The following is a 24,189-nucleotide window of genomic DNA, read 5'->3' on the forward strand; positions in this document are numbered from 1 at the left end:
GCCTGCCACCCGCTTGTTATTTTGTAAAATCATACAAAGGCTAGGGAGCTATCTGGAAGCTTTTTCCAGTGAAAGCCTTAACTATTTTACAGGAAAAATACCCTCTGAAGGGCCCCCAGGTAATTAGATAAAAAACTAGGGTTATTCCATTAAGGAGCGTCACCATTGAGCTTTATGGACATCTCGGTTAAGAGCATCTCTGTGTGTACAGGTCAAGGAAAGTGCATTTCTCCTCTGGCCTCGCAGGAGATACGGCTCATGTGTCTAACTGGAAGGTGCTGAGGCTCAAGGAGAGCACCAGAGGCACAGAAGATTCAGTTGAAAGACGATACTTTCTAATTTATGGGTGCTTTAAAAAAAATTGCAATTTTTTTTCCATCAAAAGTTGAGTTTTTCATTAAAAAAAAAAATCAACTTGTTTTGCTCTCACACCAAAGTTTCCTGAAAAAAAAAAATGAAAATCAAACCATTGCTAGTTCTACTTTGCCCTCACCAGATCTTTGCATGGGACCAGTGCAAGAAGTCTGGTTTTACTAAGGCGTTACCTAAGCACTTCACCTATCCTAGAATAATCTCTACAGACATCAGTGGGAAACCCAAAAAGTCCTTTTTGGATTAGATTTCCTCGCAAGCACTGAAGCTAACAAAATCCTTCCAAAGACAAATAGCTTTGGAAATTTCAAGTTGACAATGCACCTTTATGTATTACTGAGAGTATATACAAGTATTCCAAACTCGAAAGCTTTAGCAATGCTGAATTTTACACCAGTTAAGATGTTCTCTTGAAAGACATTTGTCACCTACAGCTGTTTCCATGGAGAACAAAGGTGTTTTGAGATTGAAGGTGAACTTGAATGCTACCAGAAAGTGGTGCAGAACGAACACTGTGGTGGTAGAAATTTTTGCCTTGCATTCTCAAACTGAGGACCATGAAAAATTACAGCCATTTTCAGAAGGCTGTAAGTTACACATGACCAGCAGCTGTCACACAGAAAGCAGGAGACAATAGTCATTTTGGAGAATCCAGTTTCTCATGGAATTACTGTTAATATGTTGCTGCTGAAAGAAAATCTCCACAGAATCATAGAATCACTTTGGTTGGAGGAGACCCTCAGGATCATCGAGTCCAACCATAACCTAACCTAACTCTAACACTAAACCATGTCCCTAAGAACCTTGTCTAAATGCCTTTTAAACCCCTGCAGGGATGGTGACTCCACCACTGTCCTGGGCAGAAACGTTCTCCACCTGTGAAGAGGTCAGCATGAAAAATTCTGGCAAAAATAGCCATTAACTGCACGGACAGATTTTCAAGCATGGCTACAAATCACATTTCAGTGAGTTTTACGTTTTTTAGGGCAGGTTTGAGTATTTGGCATTACTCTGCTGCTCCACGTGCTATGGTCCCTTCAGCGCACACCAGTGTCACCACTGGATGTGGTGGAACCACTGGGACCATCCCCCGGGCTGGCTGACCCCTCAGGAAGAGCCGCGTCTCCCCAGATCAGCCTGAACATCATCAGGCGCATTGTGAATCTGGATTTTCAGGCCTTGAGAAATCTGAAGGGAGAAAAACCAGGTGAGTGCCTCGAGCTCCTGTGCCAGAGGACCACGGAAAAGCGGCTGCAGAAACAGGGCACAGCTCCCATGGAGGAAGGTTTGAAGATTTAAGGGGAACCCACCACTTCGCTGAAACTGCGTTCAGTGCGTTAATCGTCCAAGCTGCTAGAAATACATTTCTGATTTATTTTTAATTTGAATATATCTGGCCTTTGGTTCTTTTTATGCCTTTCTTTACTCGGTTGAAAAAGCCTTCAGTGCCCTGTATCTTCTTCTAGTGAAGGTACTCATAGACCATAATCATACCTCTTCTTGATCTTCCTTTTGATATGCTAAACACCTTCAGCTCCCTATACATTTCCTTGGAACACATCTCCTACAGCCCTCAAATGACTTTTTGTAACTTTTCTGATCCAGTGAAATTCTCCTGCATCCTTTTAATAGTGTGGAAGCCAGAGCTATATGTAGTATTTTATTATCAGCATGTCTAAGAGGTAAAAATCACCTCCCCTCTCTAGTTCTAACAGAACCTGGAATGTAAGACCGCGTTGGCACCCTGGTGAAATATCCTTGCTAATGAATGAATTACAAAGGTAGCGACATGACATAGAAGGCCTCTTAAAAGCCAGGTTGCCAGGCAAGGGAGAGGCAGCAGATAGCGAGATCATTTTCTCACATGACAAAATAAAGCATAAAAGAGGAATTGGCACAATCCTAAGTGATAGGGACAGAAAAGCACCACTTGGCTACAACCCAGGCAACTTAATTATCATCATGACTTGTTCAGGAAGACAGCCTTTTAACTCCACTGTGATCCAGGTCTATGCTGCTCCAAAGGATGCCAAGGAGAGGAAACTGTGCGATTCTGCAATTAGAACTGAGCTGGACACACATCAGAAGCAGCGAGGCATGAACTGCTACAATTTGTGAGACTCCCTATCCTTTATCAGCAGAGTACAATGTTCCAGTAAAACCCAGAAACAAACGGAGAGGGGAAATTCTGCAAAGCGCCAACAGAAAATGACATGGCTCAGAGAGACAGGACTGCAGTAACGTGAAGTTCTTGGGGGAGCCAGAGCGTGGCACTTTTAAGTGTAAAGATAACGAGAAAGAAATAAAACAACAGACCCTACATGCTGCTTGGGCAGGCGGTGGATAGAGGTGATGAACCGAAAACCAGGGGAACTCCCAAAGATGCTGGAGGCTGAAACTCACTGAGTAGGACAGTGATGGAGATGGATGTGGTGGGAGCTCGGGAGGCTGGAGAGGATGCCTGGGGGGCTGGGGACACGCTGCAGAGCTCGGTGGGACCAGGGAACGTGCTGCCAGCTGCCCTGCAGCGAGACACGGACACAGAGCAGAGCCTGGCGCTGTGGGCTAAGTCAGACTTAGTGATGGAGATACGAGAGCTGCGTGAAGCACAGGACAAACACACTGGTCACTGAGCAATGCCTGAACATCAACAAGTGTTTATTGCTTGCTGAAAGAAACACAGTCCATGCCACAACATCCCCTTGATGGATTTTGAAATGACCAATTAACGTTTTCCTAAACGTAGCTCTTCACAGTAAAACTATAGATTTACCTTTGAAACAGTGCAGACAGAAAAAAAAGTACTTGTGGATGTTTCATGATGTGGTATTTCCTACGTTGTCCCCATGGCACAGCCACACACTACAGCCATGCACTCTTAGTGCTGGCACCACTGCATTTTTTTTGCACCAAAATTAACACTTTCCTCTGCTAAACCAGTCTATTGCTTTGATGAACATTATGTCTTTGCTCCTACACAGTTCTCCGTCACCGGTTGGTCCAAGCAACTTTGCAAGAGCTTTCACACAGCTCCCACCTCAGCCTCCCAGAAATCCTACAAACCTTTCTCCACCCCCCTAACCGCATCTTACACTCAATACCGTGTTCCTCACATCTTGGCAGCCACTTTTCCTTCTGCTTTCCTCTTATTTTGCCACTCCCACATCATGCCATGGAGTACATTTCCACAGAGGGTCAGAAGAAGGATCCGTAAACACAATTCAGCCCACATGCAGCATTCCGTATTTCAGAATACATTGGGGAATACTATCAATTTTGCAAAAGTACGTGACAATAACAACTGCCGGCAAGAGTTGTAACTACTACAATATCTTGTAAGAGAAAGTTACTGAAGATTTGGGGGCCAAAACAGAATGTTTTTTGGCTTTCTAGCAGAACAGTAGTGCTTCTGCACTAACAGAAGAAGTTAAAACATGCAGAAACAGTACTAAATAAGGTGTGGAATGCCCGAAGGCTGAATTTTGAGATGCAGTATTTACTTCTAATTCCCTCTGACAACAATTAGGAATGGAGACGGCTCAGCACATCTCAGGTTTTGTCAAGGGCAGGCCCACCAATAGCCTATTTTTAGATTTTAATGCTTCAGGCAAAATCTTCATTTTACATAGAGAAATGCATCTGCAATAATTTAACTTTAGTCATCACGTATAATCAACAAACTATTATACACACAGGCTGTTGTTGTGTGCTTGTCTGTGTTTGTACAGAACTGCTGTGTAACTCACTAGCGCATACAGTTCAAAACTCAAATTACAACAGCGTGTTGACCATCACGTTTAAAGTTTGAAAAGAAGATATCCTTCCAAAGTTACTTCAAAATGCAGAAATTTTCAAACCACCACATGAAAGAAAATGTCTGGAAGACCAGCACAATAAAGCACGATTTACAGTTCCAGAGGAACCTGTTTTCTCTCTACAGAGTTTTGCAAAATTGAGAAAACTTCGAGATTCATCAATTTCAACATTAACACAGACTTTCACACCTACTATTCAAAACCTCTATCTTGGGCAACAATATTTAAAAAGCAAAATTGCCAGTATTTTACTGTAAATCACGGTCTCCACAACATCTAGGAAGAAACATTAGCAGTAAAAAAAACCCCTAGGACGTAACATTAGCAGTATATTTAGTATATTTACTGTCCTTCACTCAACTTTATACGCGTGTTGCAGTATCTATATGCATCTTTACAGCACCACTTGGTTCTCTCTGATAGCATTCAGTCTCTCACAGTGAAATTACACAGATTTCAGTGGGAAAAAAAAGGAAAAAAAGTTATAAATATTTTATATAAAAATCTCACTTTAGTTTAGAACTTTGGGTAGTGTATCCATGTGCTCCAGATTAATAATGCAGCACCACAGGTCACATATTGCTTGTATTTACGTGCACCCAAAAAACCCTCTATGGCTTCATTATTATGAAAAAACTAAATAGAGAAGACATAACAGATTAAGTGTTGAAAACCTAAATACTTAATTTTCAATATTTTAACTTTTGTATTTCATAACATCCATTATATGGTGTGTACCTGTAGACACATGCACACAAAGCCGATCTGAATTTCCATGACAATATTCAGAGAGATTATGGGATATTTCAGTTTGCTACAGATAAAATTAATATGTAGCTTTAATTAATATACTATAAATGAAGTATTTTGTTCTTAATTTGCATCAGATGGGAAGAAGGTAGTAGCAACCATAAATACTGATGAAAATAGATATAGATTAAGTCAACAGTAATTTCCTGGCACAAAATATCAGTAGAAGTCAATGTCATTTTAAAGATAAACACACATTTTTCATACCAATAAATAGTGCTACAAATTCTGCCATACTGGATTGCAAATAATTTCAGCTGAATAAAACTGCATGACATGGGATTTACTTATCCTGTGTGTTCACAGAAACAACTTGTTCTCTGACAGCACTCATTCTTGGCAATTTATTGCAGCTGTCAGCAGCCAATTTGTTCAGATTACTGCTATGCATAAAGGTGTAACAATCATGAGGATTTATTAGCTGATTATCGTAAAGGTGACAGTCAAGATCGCCTTCAAAAACGCAGATGATAAGAAAGTTAAATAATTACATGAAGATTAAAATCATTTCACCTTCATTTTCATCTTAGTATTACCTCCATAAACTTACTCCAGTATATGTTTTTAATCACAGGAGTATATTGACTCAATACGGAAGAGAAATTATTTACTCGTAGCAAAAAAATGTGAATACTAAATGTACTCAGACTGAAAAATATACACACATACATACAATGACTAATACTGCTCATGCAAGTTCACAAGCTTATTTGAACCTGAGAAGGCTGCCCCTATGGCTTTAGATGATGTTGCTTTCCAAAAAAAGAACTTTTAGACCTCATGTCTTTGGTCCTGGAATGTTGAGGTTTTTTTAGGAAGTGACATTCAGAAGAATGTCTGAATTTAATCTCCTGTATGATGAAGCTCAGTTCTGATCAAGCCCAGTGTTTCCTCATACAAATTTGTATATGATCAGACTGTTTTCCTTGAAGCTTTCCCATGAGGTCATTCTCCAGGCTTTTGAAATCCCTGAAATAATAATTGAATAAACATTGAAATGGTTCTAGGATTTCAGTTTTTTAGAGCATTGTAAGACAGAAGTTTGCAAGACGTCACATCCTTTACATTCTCATGGAGAACGTACACAACTGAAACTCAAATTAATTTTGCAAACATGTGATGCTCAAAGTTAAGAATGGAAATTGATCAGCCAGCATCTCATTTCAGGAACCACCACACTGAACATGCCTGAGCACTGAGATGAAGACGGAGCTTTATTCTAGTTCTGTGACAGATGTATCTTGCTCCTTCTCTGAATTAGGATGTCATGCTGTCACTCTCACCCTTTTAATACCTTCCTCCCTCTTAGAAGCCACCCCTTCCACTTCCATCCTTCTCCTGTCATGCCCTCCCCAAAGCCAGAATCTCACTTCCATGCCTTCAGCCTTCTCAAAGTAGAGTTTGGGTTGGAAAGGACCTTCAAAGCTCATCTAGTCCAACCCCTGCCATGAGCTTCACCCAGCTGAGGTTCCTCAGCTTTCCTTCATCTTCTTGCCCTCAAAACAGGACTGCAAGCCCTCACAGTCTGAGCACACATGTCATCATTGCCTTGTCACACTCCCAGCTTCTTCCTGGCCCTTACCATGCTCCAGCCCAAATAGTATGGTGATACCTGCAGGGCCCACAGAAGTCAACCTTCCTAACTTCCCGGTTCTTCCATTTCACCAAAGTGCAGCTGAGACAGAGTGTCATTCCAGGAGAAGTCATGACATTCTGCTCTGGGATAAAATTTGCAAGTTACAGAGCTCAGTGCAGCAGGAATATTCCAGTTCAAGGGAGCTTCCCGTGTTGTTTTCCAGGAGGAACCTGGAGTTCAACCTTTCAGCCTTCCACCCAACAACGCTGTTTCTCTGCAGCCAGCTCAGTTTGGAAGTGCTGAACCCCTTTTAGGGATGGCGCTCTTCAAAGAGATCCCCTGGCAAAGCAGCTCGATGACACCTATTTTGCATGGGAAATTCTGCTGACCTTCATGTGTGCTCTGCAACAGATGAATAAGGAGGACACAAACAACCAGCACCGTGGATGAAAGGTGAGAACTGCTCCTTAAACAACATTTTCCTTCAGTTTGGTCTGCTGTTTCTCTCAATCAGGCATCTCCTTCAATCAAGTTTGGCTCCTCCTGGACCACACTTGGGGCAGTTAGGACATCTTCAAGAAATCACTGTTTTCCTTTAAATTTAATTAAAATATTCCTATATAATGAAACAGCTGCTGCTGGAGCACTACTCAAGAAAGTGGGAAGATCACAATAAAATGAAAGGGAATACTCTCCATCACTGAGCAATGCTAGAACACTACCAGGAAATCTTTTGTTTCCCTCCCACAGCCTCATTATCACTTTTCCTGGATCCTGAATCAAAACATCCGATTTATTACATGTGCCTTCAGAGCCACAGAGCCTTAGTCATGGAGTGTGACTAGCCGTGCTTTCCAAAATTAACACACATTTAGCACAGCAAGTCTGCAGTGTCTGTACCAAAGTATTTACAGCTTTTAGAGGCAGCCTCAAAATGAGAAACTGGGAAGGGAGGTCAATGTAAAGTGGAGCTGTCAGGTGTCAGTGATTTTTATCCACAGTGATTGGAAAAGAGCATCAGGGAGGGAGATTTATTAAGACCTATTTTTGCATTCAGATTGAGCTTGACAAATGACAAAGTTTTTCACGGAAATCTTCATGGAGAGGAATTTGTTTGCAGGTTGCATTATCCAGAGATAACGTACTGACAGAAGGTGAAGTGAGATTCTGAAAGGACAAACTGAAGAGGGACTATATACACACTGACAGCAGAGAGGTCAAAAAAATCAAGAGCATCAAGATTTTGGGGAAAAAAACCCACTGATTTTCTTAAAATCAGTTATATGCTGCAGAAGCACTTTGTTCAAGGAGCATCTTTTTTTGGTATATACAAGAGTTACACCTAATTAGGAAAATCATAGAGAACAAAACAAAACAAGGTTCTCCCACTGAAAAATGCTAAAGGCTTCAAGCATTCTTCTTGGAGACAAGGTTTCCCATGCTATTGATTTTTTAGGGCCTAAATAAAATGTAGAAATCATTCATTAGCTGAATAATAGCATGCAGTTACCATAAAGAAATAGATGCACACTTAAGACATACAACTTTTTTAGGTATCTGAAAAGCTACCTAAGCAGCTCATGTGTTTGAATTTAAAAATTTTCTTCCTCTAATTTCCTCCTCTATCACATTCTCATTTAGATTTCAAGTGCCTTGGAGCAAAAATGGTGTCTTTTATTTTAAGCAAGGCTCTTAAAAAGACTTTATAATTATTGGTAAGAGTAACAATTTAAGTGCTGCTTTGATGAGAGTGTTCTGAAAAATTACACATGAAAACTCTGAATCTCACCTTCTTTTGGATAAGAAGGTTGAAGTTAAGCAGAAAATAAGAATAATTTCCCAAGGTGTATCACATTTTGACGTAGGACTAAATGATTATGTTATTTCAGAAAAATAGTTATTGTTACCATATGTGCCAACTGAAATCAAGCAAGGGAAAAAACACAATGTAAAATTCAAATATAAGCATAACTCTCCATCCATAGGGTTTCATCATGTAAAATATAATCCTACTGTGTACACTTTTGAAAAATGGTTTTGTCTGATATTAAAGCTGTTTGCTTCCCACAGACTCTGTATGTATTCTGAGTTCCCACAATTTACAGTAGGAAATAAACACAGAATATTATCCAACTGATCTAGCTTGATAAAGAAATCCATTACCCTAAATGGAACAAGAGAGAGGAAAAGGTTAGTAGAAACATAACCACATTGACATCAGAAGTGCACGTCTCTGTCTGTGGGATTTCCATTCATGATTTTAATTACCAAAAAAAGTAATTCTACTAGTTAATAGCATCAATGTCCTAGTGAAAGCACCTAAACCCAATATATTAGCAAACAATCAAAGTATATAGCATGGATAATAATTACTATTATTATGACTGCATGAATATCAATTAAAGCATGATGTGAACAAATATCTGAGCTTTCAAAATAGCACCAATTTTGCACAGTATCTGTAACAACAAGACAGTATTTTCCCGTTAGCTAAAAGTTAGTCATAAAAAAATCAGCATCTTTCATCTTCCTACACAGTAAAACAGAGCACAACCACACAAATTTATACCATTTCTTGACCTCTTAAGACAGATCCCAAATATTCACTTCTCCTGAAAATGAATTAGGTGAATGACCTTATTTCTTTGCCCCAAAAGCTGTGTGTAGTCCTTCAAGATTCTCATTTCATCTGCCAAACAGATTAAAAACCAAGTACATGATTTTGGTATTATGCTCCTATTAGAAGACATGAGACCTATTTCTCCTCCAAGCCGGACGTTGCCATATGGAACTTCCTGCATCTTCATTATTGCTCTAAATGTGGGATTTATATTTTGGAGAATCAAGTCTATCAATTGGTAAAAGCTGCCACCTACTGGTCACTAAAAATTATCTTACACCATCAAAGTAAAGAATTACACCAATGCAGCCAACTGTACTGATATTTGAAAAAAAAATTCCTCCCCTACTTAAAAAAAAAAAAAAAAAAAAAAAAGAAAAGAAAAAAAGCAAGAACAAACGGTCATAAGAAGTAGTTTCAACGGCAAAGCTCATTTTAATCATCTGCTCTCATCCCAGGGGAACAAGAAGGCTGTAATTGCACAAACCTGCCAATAAAATCATCCCTTTTGCCAACATCTTTGTCCCACACGGTAATATCAATAATTCCACCTCGTTCTTCATAGAGATGAAAGTCAAACTGCTCTCTCCACTGAGGATTCAAAGTTTTTGGCACAATCTGAAAGGAGAGCAAAAAGAAAGTCATATTGCATTGCATAGGCATATGCTTTCTTGAAAGGACTTGATCTTTAGAGTCTGTTCAGGACGTTTTTTCTTTTGCAGTATGAGTATCTTAAGTGGTGGGAATTAAAAAATAGTAATTAGAAAATACTGCTGGCCAGTTCCTTCATGCCTCTCTGACACAACAGTAACCTCCAAAATCCTGCAACCTGTCACCTTCAAAAGACTCCTGAACAAAGGATTTATCCTGGGAATGGATCCATTTTTCTGTAGAATAATTATGCTCTCTCTTACGTGTCAGTTCGCTGCAAAGATATGAGTCTGAGCCAAAAGGAAAACAAAGCACCTGCAATGACAAGGAGATGTTGACTGTATGTATTTGAACAGAAACAATTTTATCACCTTCTCTTTCCCCGGATGCAGTAATACTTGGACAAAGATGATACTACGGTTTACTTTTTATGTAATACTCTTGTTTTTCAAAACTGTGTTTTACTTCCTTTCCTTTGCAACTCAGATCAAAGTCGCTTTCACAACCATTTTCAGTACAGTTACTTCTGACAAAAGAAGTAACTTCAATCAAATTCATGTACTTCTGACCACGTTCTGCAGAACAGAAAGATTGCAGATATTTCTACCCTAATGCAAAAACAGTAGTCACAGTAGTTGCATCTGTCCTGAGTGAGAATGGAAACTGTCTAGTACCTTCCCTATGAAGCAATCACTCCTTTTTACATCCACCAGTTCCACTGGCTCGAAAAAAAAAAACCCAAAACAACAAACAAACAAAAAACAACTAAAAAACCAGAAAAATCAGACAAGATTAAAATGCAGAAATGCTATGAAACTTTTCAAGAATGCCAAGCAAGTCTCCACAATAATTTTGTCCCTGAACAAACGCCTCTACCTCCTAAGCTCATACAAGTAACAAGTGATAGGACAAGAGTAAATGGCCTCAAGTTGTGGTGCCAGGGGAGGTTTACATTGGATATTAGGAAAAAATTCTTCCCGGAAAGGGTTGTCAGGCATTGGAACAGGCTGCCCAGGGCAGTGGGGGAGTCACCATCCCTGGAGGGGTTTAAAAGGCATTTAGACGAGGTTCTTAGGGACATGGTTTAGTGCAAGAGTTAGGTTGTGGTAGGACTTGATGATCCTAAGGGTCTCTTCCAACCAAAATGATTCTACATATAAAAAACTTCAATGAAACTTGCTGTAAGGACACACTGAAGAAAGTGAGAATAAAAGCATGATATGGGTTTGAGGATAAGACTCTGCAAAAGATCCAAGAATCTGCCGGCATCAAGACGCAAAAAGCTGGGATCTACTTGTCAGAAAAACCCAACACAGGCTACATGGAAAAATCAGGTGTGCCTCTCAACCACCCTGCATTTTCCAGTGCTACATTTTTCACCATCTAGTCCTATTTTTATTTATAACGAAATAAGAAAAAACATCTAAACAAAGCTTCGAGTGCCTTGGCAGCGAATTAATACACAAAAAATCTCCATAGCTACTGAAATAAGTCATGCAAGCCAAAACCAGGAACAAAACATTTTGAATGCAGCCAATGTGGATATTAGGTCACACCTAAAATTACCTTGCTCTTGTACTTCTGGTGCCCCAGCCGGAACTTCACATAAGGATCACTGAGTCCATTTGCATCCATCGCCTTAAGTTCACGACCTTCTATTAAGGTAACGCTGACAATCCCTCTCCATAGCTGAGATTTTCTGTGCAGGTCTGAGAGACGTAAGCTCTGGGTCTGAAACGTTAGGGAAATAAAAACATAGAATTCAGTTAAAACAGTTCCAAAATCTTCCCCCTGTGTTTTAGTGTTCAATTTCATACAGCTATGAACGTAAAACAACCATGTTAAGCCATTTTGAAGTTATTTGACAGTACATATGCAAACTATATTACAAAGAATTACTTGGAGAGAAACAAAACAGTGACAAATATGCAAGTAGTGTCATATATTCCTTCTGCAGAAGCAAGCAGAACAAATGCTACTTAAGGAAATGTTCAGAAAAAAAGTGTTTTTTTCCTGATTCGCTTCTCTCTGTGCTGATAGAACTCACAACATTACAAATGGATTTTACAAAGTCTCTTCTATTAGTAGCATATGATTGAATGAACTTGGACAAACACTAAAACATAAAAAACAGTGAAAAAAATGAAACTTCCATTCAAAGAATATAAAGCCACCATGACAAGTATGGACCAAGGAAAAATAAGTCAATAAACTCTCATGCACATGACAACTACCTCAGCCTGTAAATGATGTGGTATTCCCAGAAACAGCAAGGAGAACTGAATTAAATACCAACACTTAGGTTCAAGAGTTTCAGGACAAGATGTTGCAGAGCCTCTGATGGGAATTGCGTGGATCCTTGTGGACAGCGAACCCTCGGATGCTGATTTTGGGGGTTAAAATAAAATTCACACACACCCACACAAACCAGATGGCCACAGCATCCATCAGTGAATTTCTCCAGGGGTGGGAGAGTGGGACGTAAGATCAGCTCTGGTTTGCTCTGAGCTACAGGGATACGAGGCACCAGACTGGGAAAATCACCTGGGCACCCCAAGGTGGGCAAACACATCCCAGGAGGAGCAAGGTTGCCAAAGGCTCTTCCTTTTATTCCAAAATTGCATTCGCTCAAGGTTACTGTGTCTAAAATCAGAACACTAGGTACCTAAACAGTATTTAAACTCACAGATTATTCTTCCTAGGAATCAAAAAAAAGTGAGTCTGCATGTATACTCAGCTGTAAATATATCAAATATATTAATTTTATTTATTATGCAACATAGTTTCAGCAACAAAGGCTCTGTGGGCTCAGCAGCCCTCCATACATGAAGGGTTGCGCGGTTGGCTTCTTCAGTTTGAACCCCCAGTACCTCTGTTAGAGGCTTTCCGTGCAAATTTGGTTTGAATCTTTCAGAGGACAGTTACAGCTAGGCAAGTGCCCGGGGCAGGAATTTTACTTTATTACCCAGAGAAGATTACAGAAAGCACACTGCGGTATAATCACTGGATTATAATCTGGATGCACCCTACTCTGGAGAGAAGTGTTATACACGAGGATTTGGGCCACTGGGATTGGAACGAACACAAATAACACACTTTTAGCAGTATTTCAGATATCATATTGGCATGTATTTACATTTTCTAATGGCTATTCATTCCAAGTAGTACAGTTACTGGCAAAATATTTCACTATATTTATTAAAGATTCTTCTTCATGAAGTGAAGGATTTAACTGCAGAGAAATTTCTCACAAATGTATTGTTTCTCTGAAGGTAACCAAGGAACTGCAGACTGGGAAGTGGAATAACCTTTAACTTAACCTGCATCACAAACCACAGCGGGACATCAGAGAGCAGAAACTCTACAAAAATTAAGGCACAAGTGGGAAACTCAGTTGCCACAAGAGATTTTATTTACAACATGGGAACATTATTAAATTTCATAATTTTTTTCTTGGCAGAAATACTTCTTCTTCGGGGGTATACAGTCAACATTGTAAAGACTTGTGAAGAATTGGTAGGTGTTTGGCTTTCTTCTTGTTCCAGTTTCTTAGAAAGTTCAGAGCAAAACACTGAATAGTAAATAATCAAAACTGACTATGCCCTGAACATAAGGTGCTAATAAAGAAAGAAGAGACAAGGCACATTTAGGAAGGTATTTCACACTGGGATAGAAGCAGTGTTGGCAAAGAATATCAAATTGTTGGGGGTTTTTTTTGAGAGGTGAATGGGAATCCAAACAATTTTCAGGCTTCTATCACGGAAAGTAAGCATGACTTTGCATTCAGAGCTCTTTTAAAGCCAAGCTTAAGTACAACTGCACAGCTCTCCACTAATCACGAATGAGACATTGAATCATTTAGAGAGTATACTTGATCTAAATTCCACATTTTCAACAGCTCTTCAAATAATTTGCTGTATTAGACCAGCTGCCACTACATAAAACACGCTGATTTTTTATGACCAGTAGGGAGTTTCACCAATGTGGATAATTTACGTACAAGGCGGCAAGATCTGACCAATGAAGCTCAGAGTGCAAAGTGACAGACGGATTGGACAGGAGTTTACAAGAGCCAGGTAGAAACCCTGAAAACAAAAATATTTGCTGGGGAAAGCCCTTTTGGGTCAGATCTCACAGCTGCGACACATAAAGCACCTTGGCATGTTGACTGACAGTGAAACTGCTTTTTTCTTGTTTCCAAGTGAGGTTGGACAGCATCTGAACTGACATCTAAAACACACTTTCCTTCCAGTCAAAGTCATCCTTATCCTTGGAAATTACAGACACTGACATAATCTCTAATTTCATAAATCTTTCTTGTAGGAAGTAAAATAAATAAAAAGAATGCTTAGATTTCAAGTCGAATTTGACAAAAAACTAATAGATGGAAAAATAAGACTGATTTCAGATTTTAGAGTTCTTCTCTTGTGAATTTAATTTCGTAATGTGATACAGATGCATCGTTTCTAGGTAAATTTTTAGATATTTAAGCAAACTTCTGCAATCCAGCCCACAGTAAGTTAGTTACAAAGTCAGAAGGGAAACCATGAGAGCAAAACAAAGAAATGAGCACAGATGTTTCCAAATTTCTCCTACGAAGGGATATTTCTGAAGACTAATTCTTAAGTAACCTATTTCAGTCAGAAAGCAGGTAATGTGTCTGTCTTCACCCTTCTGCCCCAAACAGACAAATACAGGAAGCAACTGCACAGCTTTTGATTTCTCTGGGAATAGGTGGAAAGTTATATATTTCATAATATTCTGTCTGAAACAGGCCATACTGTTTTTATAATGCCACAATTTGGAAAGAAGCAAGGTCAAGATCTCAGGCCACAACCAATGGTCATTAACATGTGATTATTATTCACATTCTTGTGAATTTATATGCAGGCATGGAGATTCTCACTTGCCATGTTCTAAACTAAAAAAAAAAAGGAATAGGGAGGGGGAACCCAAAGAAGTTGCAGCCTGCCTACTATGAAGCTTTCTTTCTCTGTTTTCTCAAAAGAAAATTAAAATTAGACTTTGGAAAAGGAGTTTTTCATGTCAAAGGACACTCAAAGCTGCCTGTAAAAGAAAAACTCTCATTTTTTCACATCCATACACTGCTTTAATGCTTCTAATGTAAACAGCATGCAAAACTAACATTTTCTTATATGATAAAACCAGCTTTCATTTGTGTTTCACCTATTTTGTCTACATGTCGCGTAGTGGGAGGGCTAGTGATGCCAATAGCGGAAGATCTTCTGACACAGAAGTGTTTCCTCTGTTAGATATGATTTATGTAGTTAGCCCAATAAAATGTTAGAGCTGAAAGATGGTCTTACAACATATTACTGGGTAACATTGCTGGGTGGGAAAACAACTAGTCTTAGCCTGAATCTGGGAGTTGCCCCAGGTTCATCAAGACCGTGTTCTTGATGAGTATATTAATTGCCACAACTTTATTCTTACTTTATTGAAAAGAAAAGATGCCTTTACTAAGTGCTTTTGAAAATTCTGTAAGTATTTATCTTTAGGTATCCAAGTGACCTTTGAAACTCTAGCTCGCAATGAGTTGGAGAAACCCCATGATCTGTCATCACCTCTTCAAATGCAGCTGTATGTCCTGCAGAGGAACTTCTATCCAAAAAATTACTTTGGCTTGGATGCTTTAAATAAAATTCCAATCAAGAAAATAGTGAAAGAATGTAGGAAGGAATTATACTACTCTCCATTGCTGACCAGAAGACAGATGTACAAATGCAGCAAAGTGAATCAAACCCGGTGTTGCAAATGACTGCAGCAAACTTAAGTTAACATATTTCTCTTCCTCCAGTTTCTAGGATGCTTGCATGGTTTGGATAAAACATTTAGAATAAAGGTGGAGAATGTCAATAGATATAGCTGCTACTTCTGTGTACCCTGTCCATATGATGAAAAGATGGAGGGACAGTCATAGGGATTCACAACACTTCACTAGAAACTATACAAAAGCATCTCCCGGTGCTTTCAGAAAAAAAACCCACACTGAAATGCTGCTCTGACTGCTAAACCTCTCAGCTGTTATCACGCACATACAAGTAATGCAAATATAGGCCTCAACAAATATTTGCATAATTTTTCTAACCAGATGTCTAACAAACAAGTGTATCTATTCTAACATTTTTTACCTCTATTCCATTATTTATCAGCTTTCCATCAATCACTATTTACAGCTGATAAGCTGACATCTAGAGCCTCATAGCTTACAAAAGCAAATATTTTCTCAATCTTAAGAAGATTCTCCTTAAAAACCCAAACCAAATAATTCTACCTTCTATTCTGAAATTCCACACAGTTTTGGCTGAAAGATGCTGGTTGAAAGATGGAACTGTTTGCAAATTCTTTCAATTCAGAACTACCACACAACTACACTTTTGCTGGTCTTTGCAAACCTTAGACCATGATTTGCTATTTCCAATTTTATTCTCTACTCAAGAGGCATCTGATTCCAGTGGAAAGGCACCTGTTTCAATTTTAAAACAGCAAAAAATGCTTCATTAAAATTTTGATATTAGGAAAAGACAAAACAGCAGAGCCACATTAGATATTTTGAGTTGGGCATAAAAGCATCAGATAATATGGCCATAGTTTTCAGCACTTTAGCTTGTGTAACTGGAACACACATATTTTTAGAAAAGCTTCTAAAATAAATTTTAAAACCAGCAATTAGTAGCTTAAAGCATTACATTTTGCAATTCTTCTGCCTTTAAAATGTTCATAAATTGCATTTTTCCTTTTAAAAGGATATGCAAAACATTCTGAAGCTCAATTATCAAAAATAGTTATCTAAATGCAAATTAAAATCACTTTAATTCACTTGATTTAGGCAGTAAATAAACTCTTTTATCACCAATTATAATTAATCAGAAGTAGCTTCTCAGGTATGACTTTGGGATGATAACGTAATTTTAGCCTTAGTTTATACACGACCTGTTGCAATGCAGACTAATGTGTCATCATTTCTGGGAAGAAATTGGTTCCAATTGATTGAAGTCACATTGAAACAGCTCATCACGTATTAATGGTATGAATTAAAATTATTGTTACATTTTAGTGTATTCTAGTATTCCCAGTCCTAAACTTATTATTGATAATAGGAAACAGAATAGAAGGTGTAAAAGAGAAGGTGACGTCTTATGTTTTCCTCCAGATTTTACTGGAATACTGTGACTTTCTAGGTCTTAGCAAATAGTTATTAAATAATTTTTCCCCTACTGTGTTTGGCTAAAGATGCCAAACCACTTGTTCTCCTGCTTGTCCTTAAATTAAAGCACTCAAAAGGTTTTTCTGATGTTTTCTTAATGTGCCATTAATGTAGCCACTTTAACATGGAGGTCTGATCATGTTTGAATTCAACTTAATGGCAATTGTTCCACAGATGTGAAAAGGGCGAGAGCAGACATTCAAATGAAAATAATTTTCAGTGAAATGAACGTTTCTGTTGGAGCTCTTTCTCAGTATGCTTTTGCTAAAAGGTATTGTCTTCATTAAAATACCTTTGCTTGAATAGTTACACAGGAAAACATGACCTAATCCTATTTCTTCATATCGAATTAGTGAATAGAGTCAGTAAGTATATTAATTAGTTCTCTAGGAGTGCAGGATTTGTTGAAATACACTATTTATATGAGATAGCACCTCACTCATCCTCTGGCTGAGCTGGTCAAAAATTTTCAAGATAACTCATCATGAGGAATCGCTGTTCAGAGAAAATCAAACCTCTATGTGAGAACATGACAATTTCATCAGAACTTTTTTTAAAAAATAAGGAAGATGAACAACTTGGTCAACCAGTATTACAGCTTTTGCTTACCCATCTTCCCCATGAGTATCTACACGATCATTAACCTAACACAGCAGCTACCAGTTTTACTGTCCAAGCTCACAACCAGGAGGACAACTGTTGCCTACAAGGCAAAAATTACTCACCTTCTGTTTGGAAGATGTAATTAATACTAGACAGAGCTTGATCACTCCCATACTCCTCTTTTATAAAGTAAGAAGAAAGGGAAGACGTTGACAACTGATCAAACCAATCTTAATTTCCAAACGTTTTCTGCCCTGGAAAGCTTAGAAGATGATGACTCAGGTGCTGCACCTTCCTCTCAATTATTGTGTTAAAAACTGATATTTGCTGCCTTGACCGACACAATGTATGTGTCCTACATAAACTATCAGAACTTTTCAGCAGGTATCAGACCTCGGTGCTCTCATCTTAGGCGATTCACTTCATTGTCCTACAGGACTACAAACACAACGATGCTTATAAAGGTTCTCAGATGAAACCAAAATACATTTTCTTGTCATGTTTCTCTGGGAATGGCCAGTAAATCCGCATTGTGTGGAAACTGTTCGTTATAGCAGAAGTGGGGCTCAACCCCAGGTTTGTTAATTTCTCCCATCTTCTCACTATTCATTCTGACTCATTTTCTGCTCACAGCAGAACTTCATTCTGAATACCGCTGTTTTCGTTCCCTCTTATGTGCTCCTAATTTGAGCACCCAAAACTTTCCTCTGAATTACATATATATACACACACACACATATATTTTGAAGGATCATTTTTTTTCAGACTTACTCTAAAATGTGTGTATAAATTGTGCCCAAATCTCTGTGATAAAACATACCCATCTATGTTGTGGGAAGAGATTAGCTTAATTTGCACCACAGGATATAATGTTAGACACCAGGAAAAAAAAAAACAAACCAAAAAACTAAAACAACAAAACAGCCTTTAATGGAAATGACAGTTAAGCACTGGAACCAGCTCTCTGGGGAGGTTGTAGAATATCCATCACCGCAAATTTTTAAGGACAGGTTAAAACAAACACCCGTCAGACACAGTTTAGCTGTCATTGTTCCCACTTTAGGGCAGGAAGACAAGTTTTTCAGGCTGTTAATCCTATTTTCTGTCTTTTTCACACCTACGCTGTGCACAGGTAGATTCTTAAATATCCCGGACATCTGAAATCCTGGGAAGTGATGTTTGGTCTGCTCATCAACACTACCTGCCTCCCCATCAGCCTTGCCTTCCAGACACATTCCTGTTATCTCCTAAAACTCCTTATCTCGTATTTTTTTGCCTCCATTTCTCCCACTCGGCACAGGGAGGAAAAGGTTTCAAAGCGAGCTCTCCCTGCACTACCCTGGATGCAAAAGAGAGTTCTGCCTGCTCTATATAAAGTGAAATGTTGTTTGAGAGACAGTACCCATATAAAGGCTTCTGCTGAAGTTAATGCAAAAATTAATTGTCAAATGCAGCTCTGTTTTGGTTTTTTTTTTTTTTTCTTTAATGTATGTAGGCTCTTGCCTTCCTCATTTCCACCTATAATCAAGGGAAAGTTTGATTTTCACTGTAAAATATATTTGTCAGTGCTGAATTATAACTGCAGCTTCGTTGACCCCAGGTTTGGTATTTATGATTTCGATTTTGAAGTACTAGAAGCAGTAAGATTTTTATATTTTAAAAATGCTGGTAGTAAAGGCACAGCAAAAGTAATGGAATTTCACTATTATAAGCTAAGAGAAGAATGAGGAAGAAGTACTTAATTAAAGAGAACATGATTTTTGCATGAGAAAATTGGTGCATTTAAACTGTTTCTTATTTCCTTTGCTGTCAGCTTTAGGTTTAATAACAGTAAAGAAAATTTTAAGGTGGGTTTTTTTTTTTACTATTATTTTTGACAGCATTGCACTGAGCAAAAACGACGAGGAGAAAGAGAGCAACACATGCATTTCTAACTCAGTTTTATGCTGCCAACATTTTAATAGGCAGCCTTCTCACAACCTTTCCTCAGCTATTGATTAAGTCTCTGTGCTGCAGAGAATTAGCAAGTAAGAAGTCAGAATTGATATTTGTTGTTGTTGTTTTCACAATCAGAGAAAAAAGGAGAAAACAACGCTTCCCAATTCGTCTATGCTAGCTCACGCTGGAAATGGCAAAGCTTTATTTCTCATCATAGTTTGCACGTCAAGGATTCCGTAAGGGGAATCACTTCAGCAATTAGCACTATTTATCTCACTGTCATAGGTGGTGTTCGCTATTAGTAATAAATTATTCACTATTAGTAATAAACTATCTCTATTGCAAGCTTGGGCTTTTCTGTGCTCCTTTTACACCTGGACTGCAAGAACTGTTTTACGAAATTAGATCTGGTACCCAGACAGTTTAGAAAGTGGGAAAGAAGCAGGTAGATTGTCTCTCTCAATCCAAAGACTGAGAGATATCAGGAAAGTCTGCAGAGGAATTAATGCAAAAAGGGAAAATCTGCCCTAAGGGAAAACGGTGGTGGACGTGGAGAACCACAGGAGCAGAACAGGTCAGACCCACAGGCAGAAAGCCATTTTGCATAGGTCAAAGTTTTTCCAATAGCTTTTTAAAAAGAAAAATGAAGCTAAAAAAAATCCTTTATTTGGTTTAAACAAATGACTGACCATTCAGACCCCACAAGTGTTGCCTTTTTGCTGCATCAGTTGCCTGCTAACCAACAGAATATCTAACAAACCGAACTCCAAAGCACAGAAACGGAGGCACGGGCACACGGAACTTATTGAGCAAAGCACCTGGACCATAAAAAAAGTGCAAGAAACTTCCACGTCCACCTTTATTTGATGTGTGACAGATCTTAGTGCAGAGGTGGTGGTAGAAATGGAGCTGCTTCCTCTCCCGTACCATGCAGCAAACAGCTCATCTGCGAGCTCATCATCACTGGTTTGCTTGAATTAAACAACCAATTTGAAATCAAATGCAAATTGTAACTTCCCAGCAGAAGGTGTTTTTTGTTTGTTGGGTTTTTTGTCTTTTTTTTTTTTTTTAAATAGCCTACAGGTATTCTCCTGCCACTGAGGACAGGAGGTTTGAGTTTCCTTTTCAAAGAACAAGGACATAAACACTCTGACTCCAAAATTGCTTGAATTTGATTTTTGATACATTCAGTGAAAGAGGAGTATTCCCTCTCACCCAGACAGCACAAGCAGTGATCTGGCTCCCACGAATTTTAACGAAGAGTATGTCTGGCATAAAACAAACATGACAAGGAAAAGTAAAAACAGCAACAGAAGAAAAAACCCTAAAAATGAAAGCAAAAGTGGCATCACATTTTTGCAACACTGCTAACAGATGTTTACAATACTGGTGTGTTTGAAAACACTTGTTTACACACCAAATAGGTAAAATGCACAGCTGCATTGACCTGAGTATTTCATGAGACCATAACTTCATCATTAGGGTGCATAGGGGGAGCAGTAAAGGAGTAAAGGCTCAGAACTTGGGTTTGCAAGTACCTGGATACCATAATAGAGAATATCAGTTACTGTTCTTTTCACGTCTACGGCACACACCCAAGGAACCATGTGCAGGTAATGCAGTTCATGAACACAAGCAATGCCACTGTGTCTGCACTGTGATATCTGAACGTCAAGCTACGTATGTTACAGAACAGGTAGGCTTCAAATACATAAACTTTAAGAAGCAAAATATACTGTCATAATCTGTACAATCAAATTCATTTACTGGAAGTGCCATTGTGAAGACTCTAGCAAGCTAAAAAAGCAGGTTTAGGAAATTTTATAATGATATTTCTCAAAAATTTTAGTATTCTGTTTTTTCTCAGCTCTCAGAAGTGTAAGATACTTCCTGAAGAAGAATCCCATATAGAGTACTTTATTATCTAATAGCTCCTGTTTCTAGGCATTTTTTTTAAATCTGCAAATGATGTCTTATTTAATATTGATCATCCTGCACACCAGAGAACAGCAATTTTTTGAAGGAATTCTTTGTGAAAAATAGGTTTTAAAATTTGTTTTCCCAATAGTAGACCAAATATTTGGAACTCTGGAAAAGCTCCACAAGGCAAATGAGCTCCTATGGTTTATCCGAGGTACTTCTGTATATAAATCACATGTAACAGCACATGCAAGGTGAAGTACATGTATTATATCTCTAGGTAAAATTATTACTTCAGTTGAGATAAACGCAGAGAAATGCAATACTTAAATTAATACATTTGCTACTTCCCAAATCTTTTGATATGCCCCTTTGCAAAAATGGCAACTGCTGAATGAAATGTTATTAAATGAATGTAACAAAGGAGAACATGGATAAATAATTATCTTAAACAGCTGTGAAGAATTCCCAACTATTTTGTTGTGCCATTCACTCAGGATTACTGAACCTCATGGTTTTGTCAATTTGAAATTTGAAGTATCAGAAAGTTCCTAATAAACTCGTTTTACAAATTGTCGTCCAATATATTCAGCACATCAGGAGTTAACGCGTTACTTTCATGATGCGAAACAGCCGTGCCCTTCACCACCCTCGCAGAATTTTAAGCAACTTAGGTATTTCAGGAAAAGTTACATGAATGAATCAAAATACTGCACATCATAATCACTTCAGCAAGTACCTTTGCTTCACAGATTTCAAGGAAATAGAGACTGAGGACTGTCCTTCACCGCACAAGCAAACTTGAAGCCCCATCCGTAAGTGAAGAATCATGAACCCTGCTCTTTTTTTTAAACATTAAAAATACTGTGCAAATATTTGTCAGTGAACACTATATACAAACTCTATCCTGTTGTTTAACAGCCTTCTATTTAAATGTGTGCCTCAGTATGCTAGAAAAATAAATCACTTTACAAAGTAAGTGAAATCACTCCAAAAAGCTATTTCGTTTTTCCCATTTTAACACCTTTACATGATAATATCTCAAAAAAACCCAGATCTACCACAGTAGCTCAAGACTTGGAAAAATTTTAGTTCTGGTCTTTAACTATGCAAATAATAAGAAGGCTTATAACTTGGAAACAACATTAGGCAAGATGGGCCTGAAAACTACTCAGAAACTATATACATTTTCTTTCTCTGCATACGTCCAGCAACCAGGGAAATGAGTCTTTGAGAAGCATAGCTGTGAAAACCTCCACGCACGAAACCCCCATCAGCAAGAGGGGTAAGTAATATGAAAATGAAAGTTACTTTTTGGCATGAAATCTTTGTTAACAAGGTTTAAGGAAACCATTTATGCACGAGAAATTAAAGTTTTTAGAAAAACAATCAGGATGCTTGACACTTACATGGAGCTGATGACTTCAAGATAGGCTAAAATGCTGTGACAACGTTGGGAGTTTTAATGATCACAATAAAAGCTTGGCGGTTTCATGATTTTGATTTGATGGGACACAAAACAATGTTGTCAAAACACAATCTGAAGGAGAATTAATCCTGTGCCACAGAGTTCCAGTCCCACATGGCATGTTTCGTTAAAAAAAAAAAAAAAAAAAAAAGACAACCAAAAAAAGGCAGATGACCACATGCTAAAAGTTACCTTACTTGATCTTTTCCAACTCTTCCTCATTAGCATTGTCTGAAAATAAAATAGAGCATTTTAATTACCTTTTCTCTGCAATACAGAAAAGGAGGGCAACGTCTCCAGTGGGACAACCCACATGGAACCAACACTACAAGTGAAGCAGCGACATGAACACTTGCACCCAGGCGTAATTGTTTCTTCTTTTTTATTTTTTTAGTGGTTTTGGTTTTTGTTTTCGTGTGTGGTTGGTTTTTTTTTTTAGAAGAAAGAATTAGATAAGCAAATGAAAAAATGAATGTGACATCAGTGACAGTGACTTCAATTTTGACTGATACTTCAATGATAGTGGTTTTTTAATATTAATGTGCTCCAATTTTTCAGAACACTACCGTTCAGCTCACTGGTGTAGCCATATAAAAAGAAATCCTGCATAAGGCTCCTTGGACAACATGCATCTATGACTAAATCCTTAAGGTTACCACTGCTAATTAGTTTCACAGCAGAATAGCTGTTTGGTTTGATAATTGTGCACATTGGATGGAAAAAAAAACGTACTTTGATTCTGTAAAGAACCCCAAACACAGGAGAACCACCCCATTACCTAAATAATCTGTAAAACCTTAGCGCTGCTAGAGACAATGCTCTGACATGCCGGGGTGTCCACAGACACAGATTCTTAATAATTAAATAAAAGAAACATGCTGTTCAAGAGGGAGGTGGACAATTTACACAACTGTTTGCTTAAAGCAGTTCTGTGGAAATGTGGATAAATTAATTTATACAATCTAAAAACATTTAGCAGTCTGTTGTTGACACTGAGCAAGAATAAATCAAAGGCCATTAATTTTATGAAAAACAAATATCATATTAGTTTTTTATTAACCATTGCAAACCCACTTTCTTTTTCAGATAACATATGAATTTTGAAATGCAAATTTTTCCTTGCTAAGCACTACAAGTATTATGTGGGGAAAAAAGGAAAAAATGTACAGGGTTTATATTATTGAAATA

At 38.2% G+C, this 24,189-nt stretch overlaps 1 protein-coding gene across 3 annotated transcripts in view; it reads right to left on the reverse strand.

Annotated features, from left to right (window-relative positions):
- Positions 1 to 24,189, reverse strand: part of MCTP1 (multiple C2 and transmembrane domain containing 1) — a 271,911-nt gene that overhangs the window by 118,100 nt on the left and 129,622 nt on the right. For 2 of the 3 annotated variants that reach the window (XR_010607827.1, XM_065656220.1), the window contains exons 6-7: positions 11,411 to 11,575; positions 9,681 to 9,811 (exon numbers count right to left, since the gene is read on the reverse strand). Coding sequence is in view for 2 of the 3 variants with exons in the window: in XM_065656220.1 (XP_065512292.1) it covers positions 9,681 to 9,811; positions 11,411 to 11,575 (296 nt within the window). In the remaining variant the exon portion in view is untranslated. Of the gene's footprint in view, positions 1 to 9,680; positions 9,812 to 11,410; positions 11,583 to 23,194; positions 23,233 to 24,189 lie in introns of all 3 variants that reach the window. The other variant, XM_065656221.1, reaches the window with a different exon arrangement.

This window comes from Caloenas nicobarica, chromosome Z (assembly GCF_036013445.1).
Source record: "Caloenas nicobarica isolate bCalNic1 chromosome Z, bCalNic1.hap1, whole genome shotgun sequence".
NCBI classification, from domain to species: Eukaryota; Metazoa; Chordata; class Aves; order Columbiformes; family Columbidae; genus Caloenas; species Caloenas nicobarica.